The 27361-nt window shown below is 41.3% G+C and overlaps 1 protein-coding gene across 2 annotated transcripts in view; it reads left to right on the top strand.

Annotated features, from left to right (window-relative positions):
- The window catches only part of bckdhb (branched chain keto acid dehydrogenase E1 subunit beta), a 159819-nt gene extending 132716 nt beyond the window's left edge, over positions 1–27103 (top strand). The window contains exons 10-11 of one of the 2 annotated variants that reach the window (XM_078399826.1): positions 20970–21119; positions 24663–27103. In XM_078399826.1, coding sequence (XP_078255952.1) covers positions 20970–21110 — 141 coding nt within the window. In that variant the 3' untranslated portion in view covers positions 21111–21119; positions 24663–27103. Of the gene's footprint in view, positions 1–20969; positions 21120–24657 lie in introns of both variants that reach the window. The other variant, XM_078399825.1, reaches the window with a different exon arrangement.
- The last annotated feature ends 258 nt before the right edge of the window (positions 27104–27361 follow it).

Here is a 27361-nt window from a genome sequence, read left to right as displayed (position 1 = left end):
GATTGGGAATTAAATATTACAGTATACTTTTGGAAGAGAAATTTAAATTAGGAACAGAGGACAGGTAAGATGAACATGTAAGTTGTTCAAATTTAGAGGTGGACCCAAAGACTGGGATAAATTCAAAATCCAGCAATGGAGGAATTTTCTTTAAAAATGGAAACTGAACGGTAAAATAAACTGAGGACAAGAAGTGAGAAATACATAAATTGGTAATTCGAAGTCGAGCTTCGTTAAGTACATAAAATAGAGAAATATCAAAGGATAGGTAGATCCTTTAAAGAATGAGTCTGGGGAAATAGTTATGGGAATCAAAGAAATAGCAGAGGAATTAAACAGATATATTGTATCAGTCTACACAGTTGAAGATAGAATGAATATCCCATTAATACTAAAGCAAAGGGAGGAATTAAATACCATCATCTCACAGAGGTTTGCATCAGGGAAACTATTGAGGCTTAAGTGCATATAGTTTTATATCCCAAGATCCCAAAAGAAGCGGCTACAAAGAGAATAAATGAAGCTCTTTGATATATTTTTCGAAAGGCATTCCACAAGGCGACCATTAATTTTTTACTTCGTAAGATAAGTGCTCGTGATGTTGGTGGTAATATTTTAGCATGGAGAGAAGATTGCCCAACAATAAACCGGCTAAAATTAGAGACCAGGGAGTCATTTTCAGCTTGGCAACCTCTGCATTCTTCAGCACCCCACTGCTTTAGTGCTGGGATGGCAGCCATTTACAATATTTATTAATGAGTGAGAGAAAGGAAGCAAATGTCCTGTTGCCAGATTTGCAAATGATGCAAGTGCAAACTTATGAAGAAGATAAAACAGTTTTCAGAGAGCAAGGAGGTGTTTTCTTAAATAAAGAATTTATTCTCGCAAAGGTTTGTGAGTCTTTACAATTCCTTCCCCCAGAAAAATCTGGAGACAGAACCCTCAAATATGTTTAAAGCTGCATGGCACTTTTAATCAGTAAGAGTCTGATTCAGATTCAAATTCCGATTAGTTTATTGTCATATGAAATTCCTCGTTTTCACGAAGCTTACAGAGTAAACAGAATAGTTTATGGTAGTGATAAGTAAAAAGATAAATACAATGATGAGCGCAAAATAGAATTGTATGAAGATTGGAGCACAAACCTGAAGTAGTGCAAAAAGAAAATCTGGTGATATGTTGTTTTCATAAGGATTGGCAATGTTGTTATTGAATGGTGGAGCTGATTTAAGAAGCAAAACTGCTATCTCCTGTGCCAATTTCCTATGGAGTTATGGGTTCATTTTTAGGATGGAAGCTGTGACTGGGGAAGAGATTGTAAAATTTTGGGTATCAAGGAAATCATAAGATATCTTGTTAGCTAGACGCAAAAAGCTGGAGAAAATCAGTGGGTCAGACAGCATCTCTGGAGAAAAGGAATAGGTGACGTTTTGGGTCAAGACCCTTCTTCAGACGCAGTCTCGACCCAAAACGTCACCCTTTCCTTCTCTCCAGAGATGCTGAATGAACCGCTGAGTTTCTCCAGTTTTTCGTGTCTAGCTTCGATTTAAACCAACACCAGCAGCTCCTTCCTACAGATATCTCGTTAGTACAAGACAGTGATGCTGAGCAACATGATCACCCATGATCATGCTCAAGAGCAACGCCAAGTTACAATTCCTGTTCCAATTTCTTATCTTCCATTAACCACTAATTTTCTGAAGTCTGAAGATGGGTCTCGACCCGAAATGTCATCTATTTCTTTAGTGCCTGAGCAGCTTGAAACATATTGTCTAGTTATATTTCGATTGGTCTGATAAGAAGCCTGAGGTTTGTTTTTAAGAGTAATGTAATAGTTGTCTGAAGTCTTGTTTATTTCTCTCACACATGCTTTTTGAAGTTGTGCAAAGGGTGTGTATCGTATTCCTTCAGAATGTTCTAAAAGAGATGACATGGTTTTGGCATCGTACAAGTATGCTTAAGTTTCACTAATGTTTGCTGCTTTAGTTTCAGCAGTGAGCAGAGCAAAATAAAAAAAGATCTTTCAGCTAAAAAAAGAGCGGAGATTGTTTAATCGGGGAATAAAGAAAAAGCTTCATCAATTCAGTTCATTAAAAATTTTAAGGGCAAATGTCAATAGAATTACTATCTTTATTTACTTAATATCTTTTTGAGCGTTGATAGCTGACACGAAAATACTCTGGGTGTGCTATTTTAATGTATGAAACAATTTACATATTTCATATCACAAGTTGCTTGAATTTTAGGTGCCATGCCTCATTCCCTTTTTAATTTCAGTGGTTAAATTCAAATTCATGCTTGTGTGTATCTAAGTAAAAATAATGTATGTTGCAGCCAACTATTTATCAAAAAGGTTAAAGTACAAAATCAACCGTACAGTACACATGCTGAAATTTCAAGTAAGCTTTTTGTTATGTGTGGATAAACATGGCTGTCGCCAACGTTTTGTACCTCTATACCTCTGTACATTTGTATTTATATGTCTGGTCCTCAACTCACCTTGGAGTTGAACATAACATCCAGTCCAATGCAAACAATTAGGGGTGGCACGGTGGCGCAGCGGTAGAGTTGCTGCCTTACAGCGCCAGATCCCGGGTTCGATCCTGACCACGGATGCTGTCCGTACGGAGTTTGTATGTTCTCCTCGTGACCTGCGTGGGTTTTGTCCAGGTGCTCCGGTTTGCTTCCATTGCAAATTGTCCCTAGTGTGTGTAGGATAGTGTTGGTGTATGGGGATCGCTGGTCGGCACCGACTCGGAGGGCCGAAGGGCCTGTACCTCTAACTAAGCTAATTTGGTCAAATTCAGATAATTGCGAGAGTGGGAGAGGGAACCTGGAATTGGTGAGTAGCAAATGGCTGTGATCGGGAATGAAACCGGTGGCTTTTGTTTTCCACCATTTAGTGGGTGGAGAATTCAGTTCACCCATTGCTACATGTCAGCCAAACCATCTAATAGTTTAAAGATAGTTGATGGATGGAGATTAGTGGTGGGGAGGTGGTGTTTGGAAGTCGGTGCTGTACGTGCGGGAACAAACTGTTTTGGAATGATATTGTATGGAACATGTGGGTGAAATATGGGATGGCGAGGGTAGGTCCTTAGAGGGCACCAGAAATAACAATGTGGCTGCATGATGAAAATCAGTTGCAGGTGCCAGGATTTGCTGGGGAGAAGCATTTGCATCAGCACCGTTCGGTTTTTTCCCTCATCCACCAACTTAAAAAACAACATTTGCTTCAGGTTGGGGCGGCACAAAGGCGCAGTGGTAGAGTTGCTGCCTTACAGCGCCAGGGATCCGCGTTCAATCCTGTCTGTACGGAGTATGTACATTCTCCCCGTGACCTGCGTGGGTGTTCCCCGGGTACTCCGGTTTCCTCCCTAACGACGTGCAGGTTTGTAGGTTAATTGGCTTTGATGATGATTGTAAATTGTTCCTGGCATGTAGGATAGTGCTAGGGTACGGGAATCGCTGGTCGGTGCGGACTTGATGGGCTGAAGGGCCTGTTTCTGTCCTGTATCTCTAAACTGATCCAAACTTTGTTGGAAATGGAGGATAACAGCGATTCTGGTCATTTGGTTAAAAAGGGGAGCAATTGCGTATCTCTTTAATTAATAATGCTGAAGCACGATGAATCAGAATCAACAGAAAAAGAGAAATAGAGAGAGGGAAAGGTTATAAGGTCATAAGGGATAGGAATGGATTTACGCCATTTGGCCCATCAAGTCTACTCCGCCATCCAATCATGGCTGATCTATCTCTCCCTCCTAACCCCATTCTCCTGCCTTCTCCCCATAACCTCATTAACACCCGTACTAATCAAGAATCTATCTATCCCAGCCTTAAAAATGCCTACTGACTTGGCCTCCACAACCTTCTGTGGCAAAGAATTCCACAGATTCACCACCCTCTGACTAAAGACATTTCTAAAATAATGTCTTTTAATTCTGAGGCTATGACCTCTAGTCCTAGACTCTCCCGCTGGTGGAAACATCCTCACCACATCTACTCTATCCAAGCCATTCACTATTCTGTATGTTTCAATGAGGTCCCCCCTCATTCTTCTAAACTCCAATGAGTACAGGCCCAGTACCAACAAACACTCATCATCGGTTAACCTACTCATTCCTGGGATCAGGAATCCTGGGTTGGATGAAATGAATGAAAGATTTTTTTTAAAACACTTCGTTCTAGAGGACTCAAAGACTGAATTGGTGCCAGTAACAATGAGACTGTACTATTTCAGTTGTTCACTTCCTGGATGAATGAGGTGGGGTGTAAGTGGAGAAACAAAAGACGCCTCATTGTAATGTTCTTTCCTTTGTTGAATGTCAGTTCCAGTTCTCAGCACTGTAATTCATGATCTACACATGCAGTGCCCTCCATAATGTTTGGGACAAAAACCCATCATTTATTTATTTGCCTCTGTACTCCACAATTTGAGATTTGTAATAGAAAAAATCACATGTGGTTAAAGTGCACATTGTCAGATTTTATTAAAGGCAATTTTTATACATTTTGGTTTCACCATGTAGAAATTACAGCTGTGTTTATACATAGTCCCCCCATTTCAGGGCATCATAATGTTTTGGACCTTTCCAAATGCCTTTTAAATGTTGTTTAGATTTAGATTTAGATTTAGGGATACTGCGCGGAAACAAGCCCTTCGGCCCACCGAGTCCGCGCCGCCCAGCGATCTCCGCACATTAACACTACCCTACACACTAGGGACAATTTTTTTACATTTACCCAGTCAATTAACCTACATACCTGTATATCTTTGGATATACCCACCATCCTCTATGTGATCAAGGTACCCCTCAGATTCCTATTAAATCTTTCCCCCTAAACCTATGTCTCCGGGTCAACCTAGGCCAACCAGAAGTCCAATGGAAGGGTGAAGCCTAAAGATGTGATCACTGAAGAAATGAATTAGGGCATCAGCGGTGTACATGTTGAAGAATGGCCGGAGGCATCAATCCTGCAGAGGTGAAAATGAGTGCTTCTAATGATGGATGTGACCTTATCTCACAGCCAAGCTACAAACAGGCTGGTTTTGTTTCAGACTGGTGCCAGAGAGAGAGATGCGGTCAATGGTTAAGAAATAGAGATCGCGGGCACGGGCGATGACGGGACTTATTAATATTTAATTTCTTAAAGGAAAGTCCCTGCCACACAAAATCGCAGTCATGTATTAAATAAGAGACTTTGGGAGAATCTGGTAACAGTTTTTCTCAACTGTATTTATTTTTTTGAAGCAAAGATTGTTCAGATTTTTTTACTCCATATTTATTATAATCATTTTTAAAAAAAATCCATGAATATATGTTGGGAATGTTTTAAATGTACAATATTTATATTCTTGCATGGAACTTGAAATCTCCCTTTATTGTGGCAAATTGGTGCAGAATTGGAAATAGTGAGGAAGAAAGTGTTCCCAGTAATTCAGTGGTGGTTTGCCACTATAAACAAGGAACTGAAGAAACCAGACTGAATTAAATAAAAGCTGCAGTCAAATTCAGACATTGAATACATTCTTTCAGCGTTAGAAGAGTATGGGGATAATCTTGAATCTGATTTGAAAAATGAAATAAATCCTCAAAGGTTGACCACATGAAAGAATTAATCAAATGTGCAACTCAATTTTCTTTTAATCAATGTTCTGTCACACTAAGGCATTGATTAGTTCATTAGGGATTTTTATCTCTTCAGTTTAGAGAAGGCTTGCTGTCATAACTCCTGTTATTGTGGGGCCAGGAAATAGTTGCTATAACAACCTGGTATCCTCTTAAGTTAATGAGTCATTGCCATAAAAAATCTGAAATCCAAACTTGAATTTGGGAGAATAGCAGGGCAAAAGAAAAACGGTATCAATGATCGTGCCAATCCAATGAATAGACTTAATTTTCTTTTGATATCCTTAACTTCTGTTTCTTAAACATTAAGAAGACAAAGCAAAAGAGATTTTGAACTCCCTCTATAAGGTTAGTTTTTAGTTTAGTTTTTTAGTTTTAGAGATACAGAGCCCTTCGGCCCACCGAGTCTGCGTCGACCGGTGATCCCTGTACACTGAAACTATCCTACACACTAAGGACAATTTAGAATTTTTACTGAAGCCAATTAACTCGCAAACCTGTACGTCTTTTGGAATGTGAGAGGAAACCCGGAGAAAACCCATGCAGGCACGGGGAGAACGTAAAAAACCTCTGTACAGACAGCACCTGTAGTCAGGATGGAACCCGGGCCTCTGGCACTGTAAGGCAGCAACTCTACCGCTGCGCCTTCATGTCAAAGTTGGTTTCAAAAAGTTAAGTTGTTCTAATCACTGCTGTATTCCGAACCTGCATCATTTTTAACCAATTGGTAGTGGTGTTCAGATCTTGTTGATTAACTCAGATAGGATAATGCCAAAGAATAGTGGAATTCAGCAGGTCAGGCAATCGTCTGTGGAGAGAAAAACCAGCAGGCAGGAGATGCTTTAACACATACTAATTGTATGCGTCTGATGGTAATTTAACTCTGATGGTAATTTAACTATTCACTAAATATAATGTTCATTAAAAATTTTCAGGAAAAATTGGAAATTCTAAAATATAAATTCTAAACGTATCCTCATGGACCTCAAATGCCCCAAGTGTTTCAAAGTGACTGAAGATGGGCATGTGACCTTTGAATCTTCACCTACCTGCAACAGGCCAACTGATTACACTATTTTGGTCAGCAGATGTAAATGAGGAGTGACATTTTAATGCAGTCTACCAATGAAACCTGCTGTGTTCTGAGAGTTTTAACTTCCTCTATCGACAAGTTGATTTAATTTGGTCTTATATTGCTGCATTCTTGACCTGCATCAGGTTTACCCAATTGTTTAGTTTAGTGATACAGCATGGAAACAGGCCCTTGGGCCCACCCGGTCCACACCAACCATCGATCACATTCATTCTATTTCCTCCAAAATTTGTTCACCAAGATCACGATTTTAGATTTAAATGTAATCGTAGCAAAAATTCTCTCTTGCATTTCTAGCACTAGATGGCAGTTTATCCCACAAGTATACAGCTGAAAATTAAACTTGCGGAAGAGCTGTCTTGCAAATTTTAAAGAATACTAGACCAAGTGGACTTGATGGGCCCAAACCTCTCCTGCATTGCTGCAGCACGCTCTCCTCCCCCCCATCCCTTCCCCATCCCCTCCCTCCTCCCCTCCCTCCTCCCCTCCCTCCTCCCCTCCTCACCTCCCCCTGCCTCTCTTCCCCCTCCCTCCACCCCATCCCTCCCTCCTCCCCTCTCCCTTCCCCCTCCACCCCCCTCCCCTCCCCCTCCCCCGCCACTCGATCCCCCTCAACCCCCCTTATCCCCCCCTCCCTCCTTGGGAGATAGATTTAAATTCTAAAATGTGAATAACTTTAAAGATATAACACTGATTTCAATGAAACTTCTTCCATTAGCACCAAAGGGACGACGGTGAGTAAGATGGGCCTAAAATTGTCGTGCTATCGTGTACCGTTTTGGCTGTAGTTCAGGAACAAACAAACAAACAAGCGAGAGTTTTAGTGTATAGATTAAACTCTCCTTTGGTTCTCACTTTATCTGCTCCCAGTCGATTGAAAACAAATCAGTTTTAAATTTGTTGAATTTATCCACTTTTAAAAAATTGCTTGATCGCCTAGGATTGATTATATTGCAATTATTGGAAATTACCTGAAAACTAACAAAATTATGTATAATATGTGTTGCAGATTTTTCTAATAATTAATCCTAAATTATTTTCTAACAAATCATCAAAATAAAGAAATGTAGGAAAATAAAGATACAAACAAGCTAGCTGATGAAAATAATGACTGAAAACCAAAATAAACCCTCATTACCTTGGAGTCTGATCTAATCATTGTGCACTGAAAACATTATTAGATGGCAGGTTTTGCATCTCATGGCACTGTGCTGAATGGAACCGATTTTTCAAAAGGCAATATCTTTGATATCGAGTAGTGTTTCAAAGAATTGTGCATTATTTGACAAGAGTAACTCCAGCATAAACTAATATAAGAGTAAACGGTTGAAAATTATTTTATCATGATAATCAACATAAATCATATGTTGAATGGTACACTTTTGAAGCAACAGAACTGCATACTGAAGAAAAATAATCAAGACTACTTCATTGAATTTAGTAGGAGATCAAAACTTGAAGTGGTTATGCCCTTGCCCTGAAACAAATGCAAAAACATCAGAAAATAGAAGCAGGAGTAGCCATCTGGTCCATCAACTCTGCCCCTCCATCCCATAATCATGGCTGATCTGTTCTGGTCTCAATCTTCTTCTGTGCCAGTTCCACATTGCCCACGATTTATCAATCCATCAAAAAAATTATCTTCCTCCTCTAAATGCTTACAGTGATCTAATCCCCACAAACCTCAGCTGCAGAGACTTTAAGGAGTTTGCTATTCTCTCTGTGTGGAATTATTAACCTTTCACTTCATTGTATAATCACTCAATGGGCCAGGCAGTGTCCCTGGAGAACATGGATAGGTGATATTTTGGGCCAGGACTCTGTGCGTGGTGGGGGGAGGTGTCGGGGTGGAAGCTGGAAAGGAGGAGTGGGCTGGATTTTTTTTGGTAAGTGGTACAGGAGGGGGGGGGGGGGGGGGGGGGGTTGATAGACAAATGGTTGGACAGAGGCCGGAGATGAAAAGACAAAAGGTATGAGACAAGGAAAGGAATTGCAAATTGTGAAGCCGGAGGAAGGAATGTAGGTGAGCAGGGTCAAGTCCAGGTGGGGCAGAAAGCGGACAAGGGTGGGGATGGATTCTATTTGTGAAATATGAGATATTTAAGGTGCTGTTCCTCCAATTTGCAAATGTCCTCACTCTGGCAATGAAGGATGCCCAGGAAAGAAAAGTTAGTCTGGGAAGGGGAGTTATAGTGGTTTGCAACTGGAAGATCTAACAGGCCTTTGCAGACTGAGTGCAATGTTTGGTGAAATGGTAGCCTAGTCTACGCCTGGTCTTGCTCATAAATAGTAAAGGAGGCCACATCAGGAGCACCAAATGCAGTAGTTAATTAAATAAGCTGCATATTCACTAAACAAATTTATATTCTTCCTCATAAATTTTCCACATTTTATCTTAAAGAAATATTCTCAATAGTGATGCCAGTTGAACTGATTTTAAGGAGCATGAATTATTTTTGCTGCCTATCCATTTTGTTCTCCAGTCATTAAACGGGTTGAGTTCAGATATAGCTGATGATTAAAGATCAAGCTGCTATGTGCATGATAGTTTGAAAAGAAAAGTGCATTTGCTTTTCTAAGACAATACCATTTTCCATGATCTTTTCTCCACCCATGTCATACAATGATGGAGCCCACAAAAAAACAATGGTGCAAAGTAACACAATCTGGCACTAACATATCTGCAGAAACCAATATTTAAATGTCTTTGCACTGTGCCTTATCCACCCTCATTCAACATCCGTTGACATTGAAATTCACGCACATATCCCACATATCATGCACAGAAAATTAGTGGCAGACAGGAAACAAAGTGTGGGGATTAACGGGTCCCTTTCAGAATGGCAGGCAGTGACTAGTAGGGTGCCGCAAGGCTCAGTGCTGGGACGGCAGCTATTTACAATATACATTAATGATTTAGATGAAGGAACTGGGAGAAGAAGCAGGAATTGAAAGCTCGAACGTACAACTTAAGAAACGCTTATTCCCCACTGCTATCAGATTCCTGAGCAAATCAATTCTTACACTTACTTCCCGCATATGCTCTTAACTCTACCTCATCCCGTGGTTCCACTGTTGTGGTTTAATATTTATTTGCACTACTTTAGATTGCACTAACATCTTGTACCATTCTGCTGTTTTGCACTCGTTATTGTATTTATTCTTAAAGTGTGCATACCGTTTGCTCTGTGAACTTTGTGTGATTAAGGAATTTACGTTTAGATTTAACATTCATAATTTACCGAGCATGGGTCGTCATTGGTACACCGCCATTTGCATGAAGACGTGTTTACAAAGAAGTTGTTAGGTGAGTGGAGCAAATTTTAAAGGAGATGTGCATGGTGAGTCTTGTACACGGATTGTAGTGGTGTGTTGGCATTTAAGAAACTTTTTGGATAGGCACATGGAAATGCAGGGAATGGAAGGTAGATGAGATTAGTTTATCTTGGCATCAAGCTCGGCACAGATACTGTGGGGGTGACGGACCTGTTTTTGTGCTGCCCTGCTCTGTTCTAGATGTTGCTCCTGGAAAACAATCATTCCCACATGGCTGACATAGCTATACTGACTGCATACAAGGTAACAAGAGGCTGACAGATTTGGAATTGATTCTTGACACATATGCGAATGATTATTCTTGTGGAAGCTTCAGAAAGCACCCATATTGTTTAGCTTAGATTGGATTTATTTCAGAAATATCAAGGCAAAAATAAATGTCCATCTATTGCTGAAATTGCAATTGCAGTATCATCTTAAAACTAATTTGGTCCCTGGACTTGGATCATTTCACCTTCAACTAGTTGAACCCCATTTATGATTTGGTGATTCTTTGAACATGAATAATCCAACAAATACTGCTTACTTTGAATAAAATAGCTATTTATTCAAAGTAGCATATACGAATGATAAGGATAATCAACGTCTGCAGGTAGCTTGGTTATTCTTGGCATCATAACGTAATCCATAAATATATTAAAGTACTCTTTGGCGCAATGGATTTTTAGTAATGTAATGCAAAGTAATGCAAAGTAGGACCCGTCGGATCAATGCCTGCAGGGGGAGCCACCGAGTCGACCCCTGCTCCTCCCCCGAAGACCAGAGAGCGGGAAGATGGAGCCAGCAATGACGACGGAGTAACGGGCAAGGAGCAATGCCAGCAGGAGAGGGAACCGGGGACTGGCCACGGCATCCACAAGTTCAACTGTGGGAGGTGCCCCCGGAGCACAATGGAGGATGAGCGAGGAGAGGGATGGTGGTTCACTGGTCAGGCGATGGATGGAGGCCTGCAGCAGCCTGGGACTTGCCTGATTTGGGCACCGCTCATAGGAATTAGTGCGCGGAAGATGCGCCCGGACTTGGAAAATGGCGCCTCTTGCATGAATGAATGAATGAATGAATGAATGAATGAATGAATGAATGAATACTTTATTGTCACATGTGACAAGTCACAGTGAAATTCTTTGTTTTGCATGCCCAAGGTATGCAAAGAGTCACCACATAAAGGACGCCGACAAAGTCACAAAGTATCCCACACCAGGTACCCCTCCTACACAGTGGTTCCCCCACGCCGGGTCCTTCATTGTCCGTATCCCCCCCCTCCCCCCCCCCCCAAGGCAGCCAATCCACGCCGGGTCCTCCTTTGTTCCCGGCATGCGGGCTTAGTCGACTGTTTCTGTACACTTTGCTAATCGGGGTGTGCTTAGGTATGGCAATGCTTTGCTGGACTGTATGTAAGAAAAGAATTTCACTGTGCGTTTGCACATGCAACATTAAAAAGCACCATTGAACCACTGAGCAATAAAGTAGGTTGGTTTCGACTGGAATAAAATTAGTATCATTATAACACAGCTAGTCAACAGCAACAATAATTCCCAGTGGCTGACATAATCAAAGATCAGCATGTATTGCAAATAGCCATGAACAAACCTTTGTTGTTCTGCAGAAAATTTGAGTTTTGAAAGAAATATTGTTCAATCTAAGATGAAAGTGAGTTGTTGGTGTCGTCATTAATCTAGCAATTGGCACTGATGAAACTACTTTCCTGTTGGCCAAAGGTAGTGATATGCCGATACATTAACCAATAAAACAGTCGCTTTTCGGCTGCCAAGGTGGAATATTTTTACTTGATCCAGATTAGAAGAGTTTACTCCATCTATCATACAATATTGAATGAGTAGGGGGTAATTTGGCATCATACAGTGTTATTGGGAAGTGTTGTCAGTACTGTTAATGTATGGGGGGGGGGGGGGGGGGTATGATAGTGCAGGAAGGAACTGCAGATGCTGATTTACATCGAATATAGACACAAATTGCTGGAGTAACTCAGCGGGACAGGCAGCATCTCTGGGGAGAGAGAATGGGAAACGTCATCTATTCCTCTCCAGAGATGCTGCCTGTCCCGCTGCATTACTCCAGCATTTTGTGTCTATACCTTTGGGGGTATAGAAACATAGAAAATAGTTGCAGGAGTAGGCCATTCGGCTCTTCGAGCCAGAACCTCCATTCAATATGATCATGGTTGATCATCCAAAATCAGAATCCCGTTCCTGCTTTCTCCCCAAATCCTTTGATTCCATTAGCCCTGAGAGCTAAGTCTAACTCTCTCTTGAATGCATCCAATGAATTGGCCTCCACTGCCTTCTGTGGCAGAGAATTCCACGGATTCACAACACTGTGTGAAAATGTTTTTCCTCATCTCAGTCCTGATGGTACTGATCCAATTATGTACTTGTCTGACAGCAGCAGTAGATTGACTTTAATTATATAATTGATTATTGAATTTAGCCTTTTGGCATAAGCTGTTGGTGGTTTCAGGTACTGTGCAAATCCATTTAGCACAGTGTTGGAAATGTCTAATAATGCTAGACTGGGAGCTATTTGTTCTCTGTGTTTGGCAATCCTGTCACCAAGTCTAGTACCAGGCCTGTAGAGTTCATGTTGGGAAAGCAAACCAAGTGATCGGTTTCTCCTCGTTCCAGCCCTATATAATCAAAAGGATCTGTCATTACTGCAGTTTGTCTGAAAGGTCAGAAAGTGTTCATTATTAAAAATAATCAGCATGTGTCTGAGCATAATGACAGCATTTTGTTCCAAGAACGAAGCCTTTGTCTGGTTGAATAAATACCAGAAATCAAAGAACGGAAGACATTTATCTTTTGTTGCTCTTGTGAACTCACTGGATCTCTTCAATCCTGGAACTATTCATATAAATTCCAGTGAATAAATTCCACCCACATGGATTTATATGACCTGTGAACTTGTTCACCATTGCAGATAACATTTTCTGACTCAGCCGCATGGGTTGTACAAAATAAGATGCCCATCTGATTTAGTCCAAGCAGAATTTAGTTTAGTTTAGAGGTTAGAAATGTAGAAACTGGATGGAAACAGGCTCTTCGGCCCACCGGGTCCACGTCGACCAACAATCACCCGTACGACTAGTTCTGTCCCGCAGTCTAGGGACAATTTACAGAAGCCAATTAACCTACAAATCTGCACGTCTTTGGGATGTGGGAGGAAATTGGAGCAACTGGAGAGAACCAACGCGGTCACACGGAGAACGTACAAAGGATCGAACCCGGGTCTCTGGTGCTGTGAGGCAGCAGCTCTGCCTCTGTGCCGCCCTAAAAATCTTTGTACTATTTTAAATTTACTTTAAAATCCTCAACATCTTTTGCTGGCCGATTAATGAACTTTCATGTTTTGGCTCTCAGGTACAAACACGGCCAGATTGCTATGTAAAACATAATCTCCACTCTTAGTAATAAAGCCTTACCCAAGGTTCAGACAAATTCTCTTAATTTTTCCCCACATCAGTCATTCTCAAACAAGTTCTCCTCCTGTGATTAATAACTATGTGCCAAGTCATCTGAAATTATTATGAGGTGTGAAACCAAAGCCCAGTTGGAACTGGTTAGAATTGGAAGAAAAAAACTGTTGTTGGATCTTTTTTAGCCAGACTGGAGACAGAATTGAAGAAAACATTAAGTGACTAACCTTGGGTTGCAATTTGTATAAATGCTTTTATGGTTTGATTCCAGAAATGTAGATTTAGTTTAGTTTAGAGATACAGTGTGGAAACAAGCCCTTCGGCCCACCGAGCCCGTGCCAACCAATGATCCCCGCACAATAACACTACCCTACACACACACGGAACAATTTACAATTATACCAAGCCAACTAACTTGCAAACCTGTTTGTTGAACAATCGAGAAGGTACGTTGAACAATCCCTGTTCCAGGCGTACACTGGCCCCATCCCCGAACTCTAGATTCAAGATTCAAGATATCTTTATTTGTCATCCAAAAAAACAAGTTTTTTGGATGAAATTTAGTCACCCACAGTCCAATAATAAAAGCAATAAAACAAGCAAATTACACAACCCCAATCAACACACAAAAAAAAGAAACATCCATCACAGTGAGTCTCCTCCAGTCATCTCCTCACTGTGATGGAAGGCCAGAATGTCTTTTCCCTTCCCCTGCCGTCTTCTCCCGCGGCCAGGCTGGTGTCGTTGCCACGTTCCAGGTCGCGCCGGACAGTGAAAGGTCCGCAGCGGGCCTTTCTCCGTTACATTGATGACTACATTGGTGCTACCTCCTGCACCCATGCAGAACTCACGGACTTCACCAACTTCACCACCAATTTTCATCCCGGACTCAAATTTACTTGAACCATCTGCGACACAACCCTCCCCTTTCTTGATCTCACAGTCTCCATCACAGGAAATAGACTAATGATTGACGTCTATTACAAACTCTCTGACTCCCACAACTACCACAACTACACTTCTTCCCACTCTGCTTCCTGCAAAGACTCTATCGCCTACTCCCAATTCCTCCGTCTAAGGCGCATCTGCGCCCAAGAAGAGGTGTTCCATACTAGAACATCCGAGATGTCCTCATTCTTTAGGGAACAGGGGTTCCCCTCTCCCATCATAGATGAGGCCCTCACTCGTGTGTCCTTGGTACCCTGCAGCTCCGCCCTTGCTCCCCCTTCCCTAGTCGCAACAGAGACAGTCCCCCTAGTCCTTACCTTCCACCCCATCAGCCGTCGCATACAACACATAATCCTCTGAAATTTTTGCCACCTCCAACAGGATCCCACATTTTCCCATCTCCACCCCTTTCCGCCTTCTGCAGAGACTGTTCTCTACACAATACCCTGGTTAACTCATCCCTTCCCACCCAAACCACCTCCTCCCAGGTATGAGAATGAGGGGTGATCTTATAGAGGCGTATAAGATGAGAGGAATAGATAAGGTAAACGCGTAGTCTTTTGCTCAGAGTCGGGGAATGAAGACCCAGAGGATATAGGTTTTAGGTGAGTGGGGGAAGATTTAACACGAACCTGAGGGGCAACTTTTTTACACAAAGGGTGGTGGGTGAATGGAAGGAGCTGCCAGAGGGGGTAGTTGACGCAGGTACTATCACAACGTTTAAAAAACATTTAGACAGGTACATGGATAGGACAGGTTTAGAAGGATATGGGCCAAACATAGGTAGGTGGGACTAGTGTAGATGGGGCATGTTTGTCGGAGTGGGAAGGTTGAGTGGATAGACCTGTTTCCGCGCTGTTTGACTCTACGACTGTATAACTTAAGCCAACGTTTGCACACAAATGTTTCAAGACATTTACAAAAAAGAAATGTGCAAAAAAACAAGACATTAATGCAAAACACAATTAGTAAAAGCAAGTCCAAGGTAGTGTAAGAGGTCTAGTCTCTTCTGATCACTTTTAGTTTTTATATTATTTTATTGTCACATCTACTGAGGTACAGTGAAAAGCTTTTTCTTGTGTGCTATCAGAAAGCTCAGCAGAAAGATTATACATGATTACAATCAAGGGTAAAGGGAATAGTGTTTAGTACAAGACAAAGTCCAATAAAGTCCTATTAAAGGTAGCCCCAGAGTCTCCAATGAGGTAGATGGTAGCTCAGGATTACTCTCTAGTTGTTGATAGGATGGTTCAGTTGCCTGATGATACTTGGGAAGAAACTGTCCCTGAATCTGGAGGTGTGTGTTTTCACACCTCTGTACCTCTTGCCTGATGGGAGAGGGGAGAAGAGGGAATGTCCAGGGTGAGACTTGTCCTTTATTTATTCTGGTGGCCTTACTGAGGCAGCATGAAGTACAGATGGAGTCAATGGAAGGGCGGTTGGTTTATGTGATGGTCTGGGCTGCGTCCACAATTCTCTGCAATTTCATGTGGTCTTGGATGGAGCCGTTCCCAAACCATGCTGTGAAGCTTTGCAATAAAATGTTTCTGCGACGCATCTGTAGAAGTTGGTGGGACGTGCCAACCCCCTCAGCCTTCCAAGAGAGTAGAGGCGTTGGTGCACTTTCTTGGCCATTGGCTGGCAGGATGCATGTGGTTGTGCAAGACTGCCCAGAAGAGTGGAAACTGTAGCAGATAAGGAGTTCTGCATTGCCATACCATTGCTGTACTTAACTACTGTGGGGCAGTATTGTGCCATGTAAATGACAACGCTTCTGTACATGAGAGGCTGCCCTACATGGAACGAGTGGCTGGTTGCCATCTTATCTTTTGAACCAGTGGACCACAATAATAGATGATGTAAACTACGATTAGAGACCATTTCATGTTGTAGTCCTCACATTTGATTTGATAAGTTATCAGTATTATTTATTTCTAAGTACACTACAAGATGAGCAACAATAATGTTGGCTCGCAAAAAATCCAACTATTTGGAAATCCCATTGATTTGGCTCCTGGCTCACTAGGGTATGTTTGCTGCTCTTCCTTTCAACTCAATTTCCCTCCGGGGTTGAATAAAGCTTTATCGCATCATATCATATCATATCGTAATTGGTTCCCGTGCTGCCTTTGAATTCTCCAGATTCCTTGGAAAATTTATCATCATACCACGAAGCATGAAGCTGAAAACAGGGAATTAAATGTGTGTTGTGGTTTAAACAGGAATACTATCCTGCACCATCAAAGTCCCAAGTGTGCCAGGTTATCTGAGTTTTACTGCATCACTTTTACAATGTTTGCTGTTAGGAAACGTTGTAGACAGCTGTAAAATTTCAGAAATTATCTCAGTGCCGCATTCTAAAGAGCAATACTGCCCTTGCCAGAGATACCCACATCCTGTAAAAATAAATAAGTATGAAACACAAGCTAATTGTGTGTTGCCTGTCTTTGCTGCAGTCTTTGGAAGGAGTAAATGGGAAGAAGTTTTGACCGTGAAATACTGAGCCATTACTCAGATGGAAGTCCCTTGTTGTACATTTTTGTACTAGTGTACGTTGCCAATTTAAGCAGCTCGATTGAAGATAAGTCATATGGTCTCCAACACCTGTGGCTGATGAAGAGGACTGCTGCACTGCATTGGGAGCTTGGTATGGAGGGTGTGTGAGATTAGTGCCCCTAACGCCGACCTAGTTTGCATATCAGGCAAGTCCCATTTGACTGCATTTGGCTCAATTCCCTCCTTAACCTACCTAACCATATATCTGTCCAAAATTGGGCCTTGTGGAATGGTGGGAGGCACTGCCACGCCTTCTGATGAAAACCAGCTTAAATGTGCCTGAACCACCGCTCAATGCCTTTCCTGGGCAAAATTGAGAGGAGAGAGTGCCACAGATGATCTGCCGACGGGTGAGATGTAGAAAATGAGATTTAATGCAGGTGGCATTTGTGGACATAGTAAAACAGATAATGTTTTAGATCAGAAACTTTCTATTTGACGAATGTTTATTGATCTTAAGAGGTGTTTGGTTATGTAGGGAATGGAGGGAGTGGATCACATGCAGGCAGAAGAGATTAGTTTCGCTTGGCGTCATCTTTGGCATGGACACTGTGGGCCGAGCAGTGTGCTCATGTGCTGTAAGGTTCTATGATCTGACGTGTTTTGCTCTCCAGCAGTGCTGTCTGACCTGCTGAGCATTTCCAGCAATTCTACTTAATTTTGGATTGCAGAAGCTAGTAAGTTAGGAGAAGCTTCGTAAGCACTTGCTTGGCCAAAAAACACATGTTATGCTCAATCCACTTGAAGAAGGATGTGAAGGCCTTCGAGAGATTCGCTAGATTACTTCTAGGAGTGAGGAACTGATAGTCTATGATTGTTCAACAGCGCAGGGAAGATGGAGAGGAAGTTTGAGCGGTAGACAATAGACAATAGGTGCAGGAAGAGGCCATTCGGCCCTTCAAGCCAGCACTGCCATTCAATGTGATCATGGCTGATCATTCTCAATCAGTACCCCGTTCCTGCCTTCTCCCCATACCCCCTGACTCCGCTATCCTGAAGAGCTCTATCTAGCTCTCTCTTGAATGCATTCAGAGAATTGGCCTCCACTGCCTTCTGAGGCAGAGAATTCCACAGATTCACAACTCTCTGACTGAAAAAGTTTTTCCTCATCTCAGTTCTAAATGGCCTACCCCTTATTCTTAAACTGTGGCCCCTTGTTCTGAACTCCCCCAACATTGGGAACATGTTTCCTGCCTCTAACGTGTCCAACCCCTTAATAATCTTATACGTTTCGATAAGGTATTCAAAGTCAAAGGGATTGTAGAAAACTAGATAAACTCTTCCCATTTGTGGAAGAGTTGAGAATAAACTGGTCCAGATATCGGATGATAGACTAAACAAAATCAAAGATAATGTGCAGGAAAATGTTTTGACTGCAGCTGGTGATTAGTTTCTGGAATATATTCTCTGGTGGTTTTCAGAAAAGTAATTCAGTAGGTATTTAAATGAAATTGTGATGCTCTTGAGGAGGGATGGAGACCAGACCACCTGTTTTAGCCTTTACTTTAGATTTTAGAGATATAGTGGAAACAGACCCTTTGGCCCACCGAGTCCGCGCAAACCAGCAATCACCTTGTACACCAGCACTATCCTAAATACTTGGGACAATTTACAGAAGTCAAATAACCTACAAACCTGGTCGCCTTTAGAAACATAGAAAACATAGAAAATAGGTGCAGGAAGAGGCCATTTGGCCCTTCGAGCCAGCATCGCCATTCATTGTGATCATGGCTGATCATCTACAATCAGTAACTTGTGCCTGCCTTCTCCCTATATCCCTTGATTCCACTAGCCCCTAGAGCTCTATCTAACTCTCTTTTAAATCCATCCAGTGAATTGGCCTCCACTGTCTTCTGTGGCAGAGAATTCCACAAATTCACAACTCTGGGTTAAAAAGATTCTTCTCACCTCAGTTTTAAATGGCCTCCCCTTTATTCTTAGACTGTGTCCCCTGGTTCTGGATTCCCCCAACATTGGGAACATTTTTCCTGTATCTAGCTTGTCCAGTCCTTTTATGTTTTTGTATGTCTCGATAAGATCCCCTCTCATCCTTCTAAACTCCAGTGAATACAAGCCCAGTCTTTCCAATCTTTCCTCATATGACAGTCCCGCCATCCCAAGGATTAACCTCGTGCACCAACGCTGCACTTCCTCAATAGCAAGGACGTCCTTCCTCATATTAGGAGTGTGGGAAGAAACCGGAGAACCCGGAAAAAACCCACACGGTCATAGGGAGAACATACAAACTCCATACAGACAGCACCCATACTCGGGATCGAACCCGGGTCTCTGGTGCTGTAAGGCAGCAACTCTACCGCTGTGCCACTGTGCCATCTTGCTCTTGCAGAGATGTGGTCTGGCTTTGAAAGGCCATCCGTGCGGTTACCATTTTTTGATCTGATGGGTTCAGCATTAAAATATTGATTGCCAGTTATTTTACTTATTTTTACCCAGGGCAACAAACTGCCTGAATTTGAATCCTTGCTTATTAAAGGGAAGCTTGGAACTTGGGCATTTGCAGGTGTGGCCTGGGGCTTGTGCGAGTCATTCCAATTGGTTTCTCTGTGCCACACTCTCTGGTGCCTTCCATGGTAAATGCACAGATTTCTTGACTTCCAACTTATTGAACTTATTTTTGTTATTTATTACGGTATCTACGGGGTACTATATTTATACTGCAAGTGAGAATTTCATTTTTCCGTTTCGGGACATATGACAATAAAACACTCTCGAGGTTTCTGGGATGAAAATTATTGACTTCATAATTTGATTCTCAGGGTGGCTGCCTAGATTCTCATTAATGGGGGAAATGTCTGTTTATCACCCTTTAAAAATAAATCATGGAATATTTCTGCTTCATATCACATGATAATATTTTTGAGAATGGACAATGTCTAAATACTAATGGGGGTCACAAGACTGCAGATGGTGGAATCTTGAGTGAAACACAAAGTGCCGGAGGAACTCAGCGGGTCAGGCAGAATCTGTGGAAGAAAGTGGCAGAGGGTGTTTCGGGTATGGACCTTTCTTCAGACTACTGGGGTAGGGAAGTGAAAGCTGGAAAAGAGCTTTTCCAGGTTTCTCCCCCTACTCCCTATCAGTATGAAGAAGGGTCCCAACCAGAATCACTGTCTGGTCATTTCCTCCAGAGATGCTGAGTTCCTCCAGCATTCTGTACGTTGTTCTAAATATCAATTTTGGTTTCTAAATGTGACTACACATTTCTGAGGTTATATCCATTTGTTGAGGTCAACTTGATGTGCTTATAATGAACTTGCATAAATTAGCGTAGGAAAGAACTGCAGATGCTGATTTATACTAAAGAATGACACAAAATGCTGCTGGAGTAACTCAGCGGGTCAGGCAGCATTTCTGGAGAAAAGGAATAGATGACGTTTCGGGTCAGAACCCTTCCTCGGGCCGAGTTATTCCAGTATTTTGTGTATATCTTTTGCATAAATTAGTTTTAATTGAACAAAATGTTGTGCTCCTGTTTTGTTTCTCAGAGCTCTCTGTTTTAAATCTCCCGTTGGAGAAGGTTCCTTACATCGTTGAACAATAGTCGTAGATATTTTCTCATTATTGCGCCCATTAAACACAAAACGTCATTGTACTGGTGTGTGATTTTTCTCTCTGTAAACTCACTCTGCCCTTTTTAGGGTCAGGTTAGTGTTGTGCCGACAAGGGAACATGACAGGATTTGCATTTCAAAGAAATGTCAGGCGGTGAAAAATTAAACTCACTGATGCGACGTTGCTCAAATATTCTGGGCCAGAGGTACTCAAAGCAATGTATTAAAAAACATGTTTTACTCACACAATCTTGCACTAGATAGAGCAAGGACTACATAAAGTATACTTCCTGCCTGATAGGGTGTTGTTCAAACAACCAGGTTGATTTAGATAAACAAAATCTGATTGTCACCGAATCTGGCAGCTCCTATTACATTTCATTTTCTTGTAATTTACAGGAAGAATGCTTTCTCAACCTGGAGGCGCCAATCAGCAGAGTCTGTGGATATGACACACCTTTTCCGCATATCTTTGAACCTTTTTACATACCAGATAAATGGAAGTGCTTTGATGCCGTGCGGAAAATGATAAATTATTAAAAGCGACAGGTAAGAATGTGAACAATTTCAAAAGAACGCAAGTTGACATCTGAAGTACAGATTGAGTTAATGCGTAAGGACTGAGTTGCAAGGACCTCAGATAATCTATGAATCAGAGAAAGTGATCATTTGTAATTTGACATTTAGCACGGATTGAATTACAATGTGCTGTAACAGGAGAGAACTGAAAGGTTTTATCTGATTGTCTTCTCTGCTCTCACGGAACATAATGTTCAGAATAGGGTACGACACCCTGTCATTGTTACAGGATTTCACGAAAAGTTTTAATAGAATGCTTGAAATGACTTAAACTTGTGTACATGCATAGAAACATATAAAATTCTTAAAGGATTGGACAGGCTAGATACAGGAAAAATGTCCCCGATGTTGGGGGAGTCCAGAACCAGGGGTCACAGTTTAAGAATAGGGGGTAGGCCATTTAGGACTGAGATGAGGAAAAACACCCAGAGAGTTGTGAATCTGTGGAATTCTCTGCCACAGAAGGCAGTGGATGCCAATTCACTGGATGTTTTCAAGAGAGAGTTAGATTTAGCTCTTAGGGCTAAAGGAATCAAGGGATATGGGGAAAAAGCAGGAACAGGGAACTGATTTTAGATGATCAGCCATGATCATATTGAATGGTGGTGCTGGCTCGAATGGCCGAATGGCCTACTCCTGCACCTATTTTTCTATGTTTATGCATTTTGCTGGTAGACACGGTCATTTTAAGATGAGTTTAACAAACATTTCTGTAAAAAGACAGTATGACGTCTTATATTTTTCAACTTTGGCAACAGTTCAAAAGTGCTTATTTTCTTAGTTCTGAAGCCACTATCTGTGACAATCACTAGTACTTCACTCATTATTAGAAGCACTTGTTAAACCGCAATATAGACATCTTTCAGTTGTTGTCAGCAGTAAGATGGATATCATGGCATTCACATTTATTTTTGTTAATCATTATAAATATGAGTAGCATTGCTTTTTTAGTAATTAGCATTACAATGAGCCTTATATACACGCAAGTATAGCAGCATAGAAACTAAGTCATTGAACTAGTATCTAGGAGGCTAATTGTTGATCTGGGGATAAGGATTCAAATTCCACCATGTCAGTTATGGAATTTATAAATTCCTGCTTTTTTTTTAATGTCTGTTAAAATTTTGTCGGAAATTAGAATGTCTACTTGATTGTCTTAAAAAAACCCTACATGGCTCACTAATATCCTTCAGGGAAGGAATTCTGCTGCTCACCACCCAGAGCATGTCTCAGTTTAAGTGGCTATTGATGCTTTTGAATCACATCAATCCACACTTCAACAATACTTCCATTACTCAACAATACTTCCATCTGTTCACGCAGTTGAATCCCATCTTTACATTCTCAACCGTAATCTGAGTCTTTACCGTACATTATCAATAACCATTAGATGGTGGCATGGTGGCGTAGCGGCAGAGCTACTGCCTTGCAGTGCCAGAGACCCGGGTTCGATCCTGACTATGGGTGCTTGTCTGTACTGAGTGTGTACCTTCTCCCCCTAACCTGCGTGGGTTTTCTTCGACATCTTCGGTTTCCTTCCACACTCCAAGGTTTGTAGGTTAATTGGCTTGGTATAAAAAAATCAAATTATCCGTAGTGTGTGCAGGATAGTGTTAATGTGCGGGAATCGTTGATCGGCGCGGACTCGGTGGGCCGAAGAGCCTGTTTCCGTGCTGTATCTCTAAACTAAAGTAAACTAAATTAATCTGTTTTATTACCTACAACCTGCATTTAATATGCAAAAAAAAAACTTATACCATTTCACAGCAGGGGGCAAATTTAATCAAAGTATTTAATGGGGGGGAAGGTCACTAATCTGGTCAATAAGATGAGTTATAGGAAAATGTGGCAGGAATGTAGGACTCATACAGTATGGAAGCATATACTTGTCATAGAGTCATACAGCGTGGAAACTTGCCCACACTGACCAACATGTCCCATCTACTCTAGTCCCACCTGCCTGTACTCAGCCAATATCCCTCTAAACCTGTCCGATCCATGTACTGATCTAAATGTTCCTTTAAATGTTTATGAAATAATTCCAGAATTAATTGAGAATCATTGGTTAAATATCTAATATTTTCCACTCACTGAGGGGAATGGAAGCCAAAAGATATACTGTTGTTATGCCCCAGCATTCAGTAAATCTAATGGGGAGGCTAAAGATACCCAATGATCCAGTGACAACCCTTGCAGTTGTGGCGAAGATTCACTTGTACCTGTTCAAAACTTGTCCACCGTATTCGGTAATTCCTATACATTAGTGAGAGCACTTTAAAGAGTATCTGTGCTCTATTAACAATGGCTGCCCCAAGCTCCCAGTTGCATGTCAATTCAACTCTCATAAGGTCATAAGTGATAGGAGTGGAATTAGGGCCTTTGGCCCATCAAGTCTACTCCGTCATTCAATCACGGCTGATCTATCTCTCCCTTCTTACCCCATTCTCCTGCCTTCTCCCCATAACCGCTGAAACCTGTACTAATCAAGAATCTATCCATCTCTACCTTAAAAGATATACCCGCCTATCCACTGACTTGGCCTCCACAGCTTTCTGTGGCAAAGAATTCCACAAAATCACCACCCTCTGACTAAATAAATCTCTCCTCCTCTCCATCCTAGGGATAATTTTTACTATTCTACCAAGCCAATTAACCTACAAACCTGTATTTCTTTGGAGTGTGGGAAAAGCTGGATATCCCAAAGAAAACTCACGCGGTCACGGGAAAACGTACAAACCCGTACAGACAGCACCTGTAGTCAGGAACCCAGGTCTCTGGCGCTGTAAGGCAGCAAATCTACCGCTGCACCACCGTACGGCTCATTGATGAAATTCTGAAATAAAAACAGAAAATGTTGGAAGTGCTGACTCAGCTGGTCAGGCAGCAACTATGGGAAGAGAAATAGAGTTCACGTTTTATGTCAAAGACTCTTTGTCAGAACTGAGAATGAGAAAAGACAAGTTACTTTTAAGTTCAGAAGTGGTAGGTGAGGCTTGGGTTGGAACGATCTCCGATGGGGTGAGGTCAGGGTTTCCATGGGAATAAGACATGGATGGAGTAAACAGATTGATTGTGCCTGATCAGCCATGATCACGGTGAATGGCGGTGCTGGCTCGAAGGGCTGAATGGCCTACTCCTGCACCTATTGTCTAAAGTCTATTGATGGGTTAATGAGGACAGCCAGGGGAATGACATGAAGAGACTTAAAAGTTGCATTCAGTCATAACTCTTTTCATAGTGTCTTGACATTTTGACTTCTATCCACCTGCATGAAAAACAATGGAATTGGACATGTGTTTTCAAATGTTTTGAAAAGATTATTTTTCCCTTGTAGATGGCATCGGCATTAAATGGGAAGGCGATGATCACTGTGCGCCTGTCTCTCACTCAGTTAAAGATTTATATTGAGATGCCTGTAAATCATGTGAATAATGATTTTCCTTTATAGAGGCTAAAGGGTGAAAAGTGCTCCTCTCTCACATTCACATTTTATCTCATTGTCCAAAAGATTAGCTGCCAGCTGCAACGTTCCTCGAAGTCCGGAAAAAAAATGGACAATGCCCGTACTTTTTTATTTAATCCACAAGGGAAGAGGTTGAATGATTAAACCAGGTTTGTCTCAAGATAGAAAATTCCTCTGTATTGATCTCCTAATCAATATCCGACTACATGTAATGTACTCCACATGTAATATTGTAATTGACGCTGCAGAATTTATTATGGTTCTTCCTCCATGTTAAAAGTGTCCATCTAATGTAAACACGGTGAAAATGACTTTTTTAACATGTACAAAAATCAAAATATGTATTTACGGTGTTTCTGCAATAATTTGATTTCTTTAAAGTCTCATTGTCATGAGAAGGAAGGTGTAGTTGTACTGTTCACTTATCAATTCAATTTGTGTATTTATGGAACCATTTTGTAAATGTCTCATGACATTTATCAAGCATATAATTGAGTGGTGTAAAGTTATTAAGCAAAATTAGAGATTTTGACAAGTTGACAATATAATATAAAATCATTATACTGTTGAGCATATTGTACTAAAGATGGCATTGTAATTAAAATACTTTAATTGAAATATGCACCAATTATTGATTCCCAATCCTCAATAACCTTAACCAAAAACATGATGCTGTGTGTCATTATCATCTTTTTCACCACAGATTCAGGTGCTAAGAGGCGTTTAGTGAAATGTTAGTATAGTTCTTTGACAGCAATTAAGTTTGCTGAGTCAATATTGTACAAGCTACATTGCTGAGGGGCTCAGGTAAGATCCAATGTGGACCATGCCTGGATTGTTTTCTCGAGAGCGTCGAAGGCAGGGGGAGGCCTGATGGAACTATATAAAATTATGAGAGGCGTGAATAGAGTAGACTTTAGTCCACTTTCCCTAGGATGAAAATGTGAAGGACTGAAGGACATCGCTTTAAGGTGAGACGGGCAAAATTTAAAGAAGTGTGGGGCGAGCTTTTTCTTTTACACAGAGAGTGGTGGGTGACTGGAAGGCATTAGCAGGGGTGGTGGCGGAGATAGATTAAAGTGGCATTTAAGAGGTTTTTAGATAGGCTAATGAATATGCAGGTGTATGGATCATGTGCAGGCAGAGGAAATTAGTTTAAATTGGCATCATGTTTGACACAGCATTATGGGCCAAAGGGCCCGTTCTTAATGCCGTTCTATGTTTTCTGTACTCTGAATTCATCCAGTATTTGGCTCGAGTGTTTAACATTCAAAATGAAAAGAGTTATGGCTATCTGGCACTTAAGTAGATTTAAAATAAATGCAATTACAGTGTTTAAACTTGTCATTTTGTAAATATACTTTAGTGCATTAAATATATTGCCAGGCTTTAATACATTACCATATTTTAAACCTCGCCAATGTTGTGCAAGCCTTCTTCATTTGCATATTCTGCGACTAAATCAATCTAAACACACTGTAATCAACAAGCAGATCGATGGTTGATCGGAATCACAATCCACTAAAAGTAAATTGGATGCAGAGGAAAGCAGAGATTTAGTCTCAAATTCCTCAACTAATAGGAGATCAGCGAGGAATTATTGCTGTTCACATATTTATTGCTCATCAGTGCATGGCTGTTCCATTATCACCATCGGCTGTTTCATCGATCACTGAACGACAAGCAGCGGATTTTTGCAAGGTCAGCTTCACTCTGGTTTACTATTTTATTTCATGCAATATTCCAAAATTAAGATTGACCAGTTAGTTCAATATTAAGAAAGGAAGCGGTATTGCGTCTTAGACTCTGTATCTGATGTAATTTCATTCCTAAGATTGTTGCCTTTGCAAGATGTGCCTGACATTTTGGTGATATTTGTTTAAGTAGCAGGGTGATTCAAAATAACGCAATACATTCTTGCACGGATGTCAGATATCTGTTGAAGTTGAACTCTGCTCTTTGTTCTTTCGAGTTTGCCTGATTCCTTTGTTAGTTACGTGTGAATGTGCTGCCTCCACAACTGTCATGATATTTGCTTCTCACTATTTATATCTCTGTAAAGCACCGAAAATAGAAATGCAATAAAATATTTTCAAGCAAAAACAAAATGTTGCACAACACAGCCAGGACGAGACTGATTTGCACTCAGGACAGAATATGAAGAAGGATCTGAAGAATGGTTCTGACCCGAAATATCGCCTATCCATGTGCTCCAGAGATGCTGCCTGATTTGCTGTGTTACTCCGGCACTTCGTGTCTTTTTTGTAAATGAGTATCTGCAGTTTCTTGTATGTATAGAATATGAACCTTGCTTACCAAAGCTACAGTCTGTTCAAATTTTACCTATAGCTGCATCTTCTCTGTACTTGTGACACTGCATCCTGCACACTATTTATTTCCTCATTTGCACTAACTGTTGTATTCATGAACGAACGGTATGATCCAGCTGGATAGTATGCAAAGATGGAGTAGATGTGACAATAATAAACCCATACCAAATACCAGTCTTATTTTGGGAACGTTAAGGATTTAAGGTTAACAATGACTCAAAGGGATTACACAGATTTAGCAGGCTGATGCAAGGAATTAAGATTTTAGTTTTCTGGGGAATTTAGGGAAGCTGAGATTGATTGAGGCAGGGACTAGAAACATAGAAAATAGGTGCAGGAGGGGGCCATTTGGCCCTTCGAGCCAGCACCGCCATTCATTGTGATCATGGCTGATCATCCACAATCAGTAACCTGTGCCT

Source organism: Rhinoraja longicauda, chromosome 5 (assembly GCF_053455715.1).
Source record: "Rhinoraja longicauda isolate Sanriku21f chromosome 5, sRhiLon1.1, whole genome shotgun sequence".
Classification (NCBI taxonomy): domain Eukaryota; kingdom Metazoa; phylum Chordata; class Chondrichthyes; order Rajiformes; family Arhynchobatidae; genus Rhinoraja; species Rhinoraja longicauda.
Note: the sequence above shows the minus strand (reverse complement) of the source record. Positions and strands in the feature narration are given on the sequence as shown.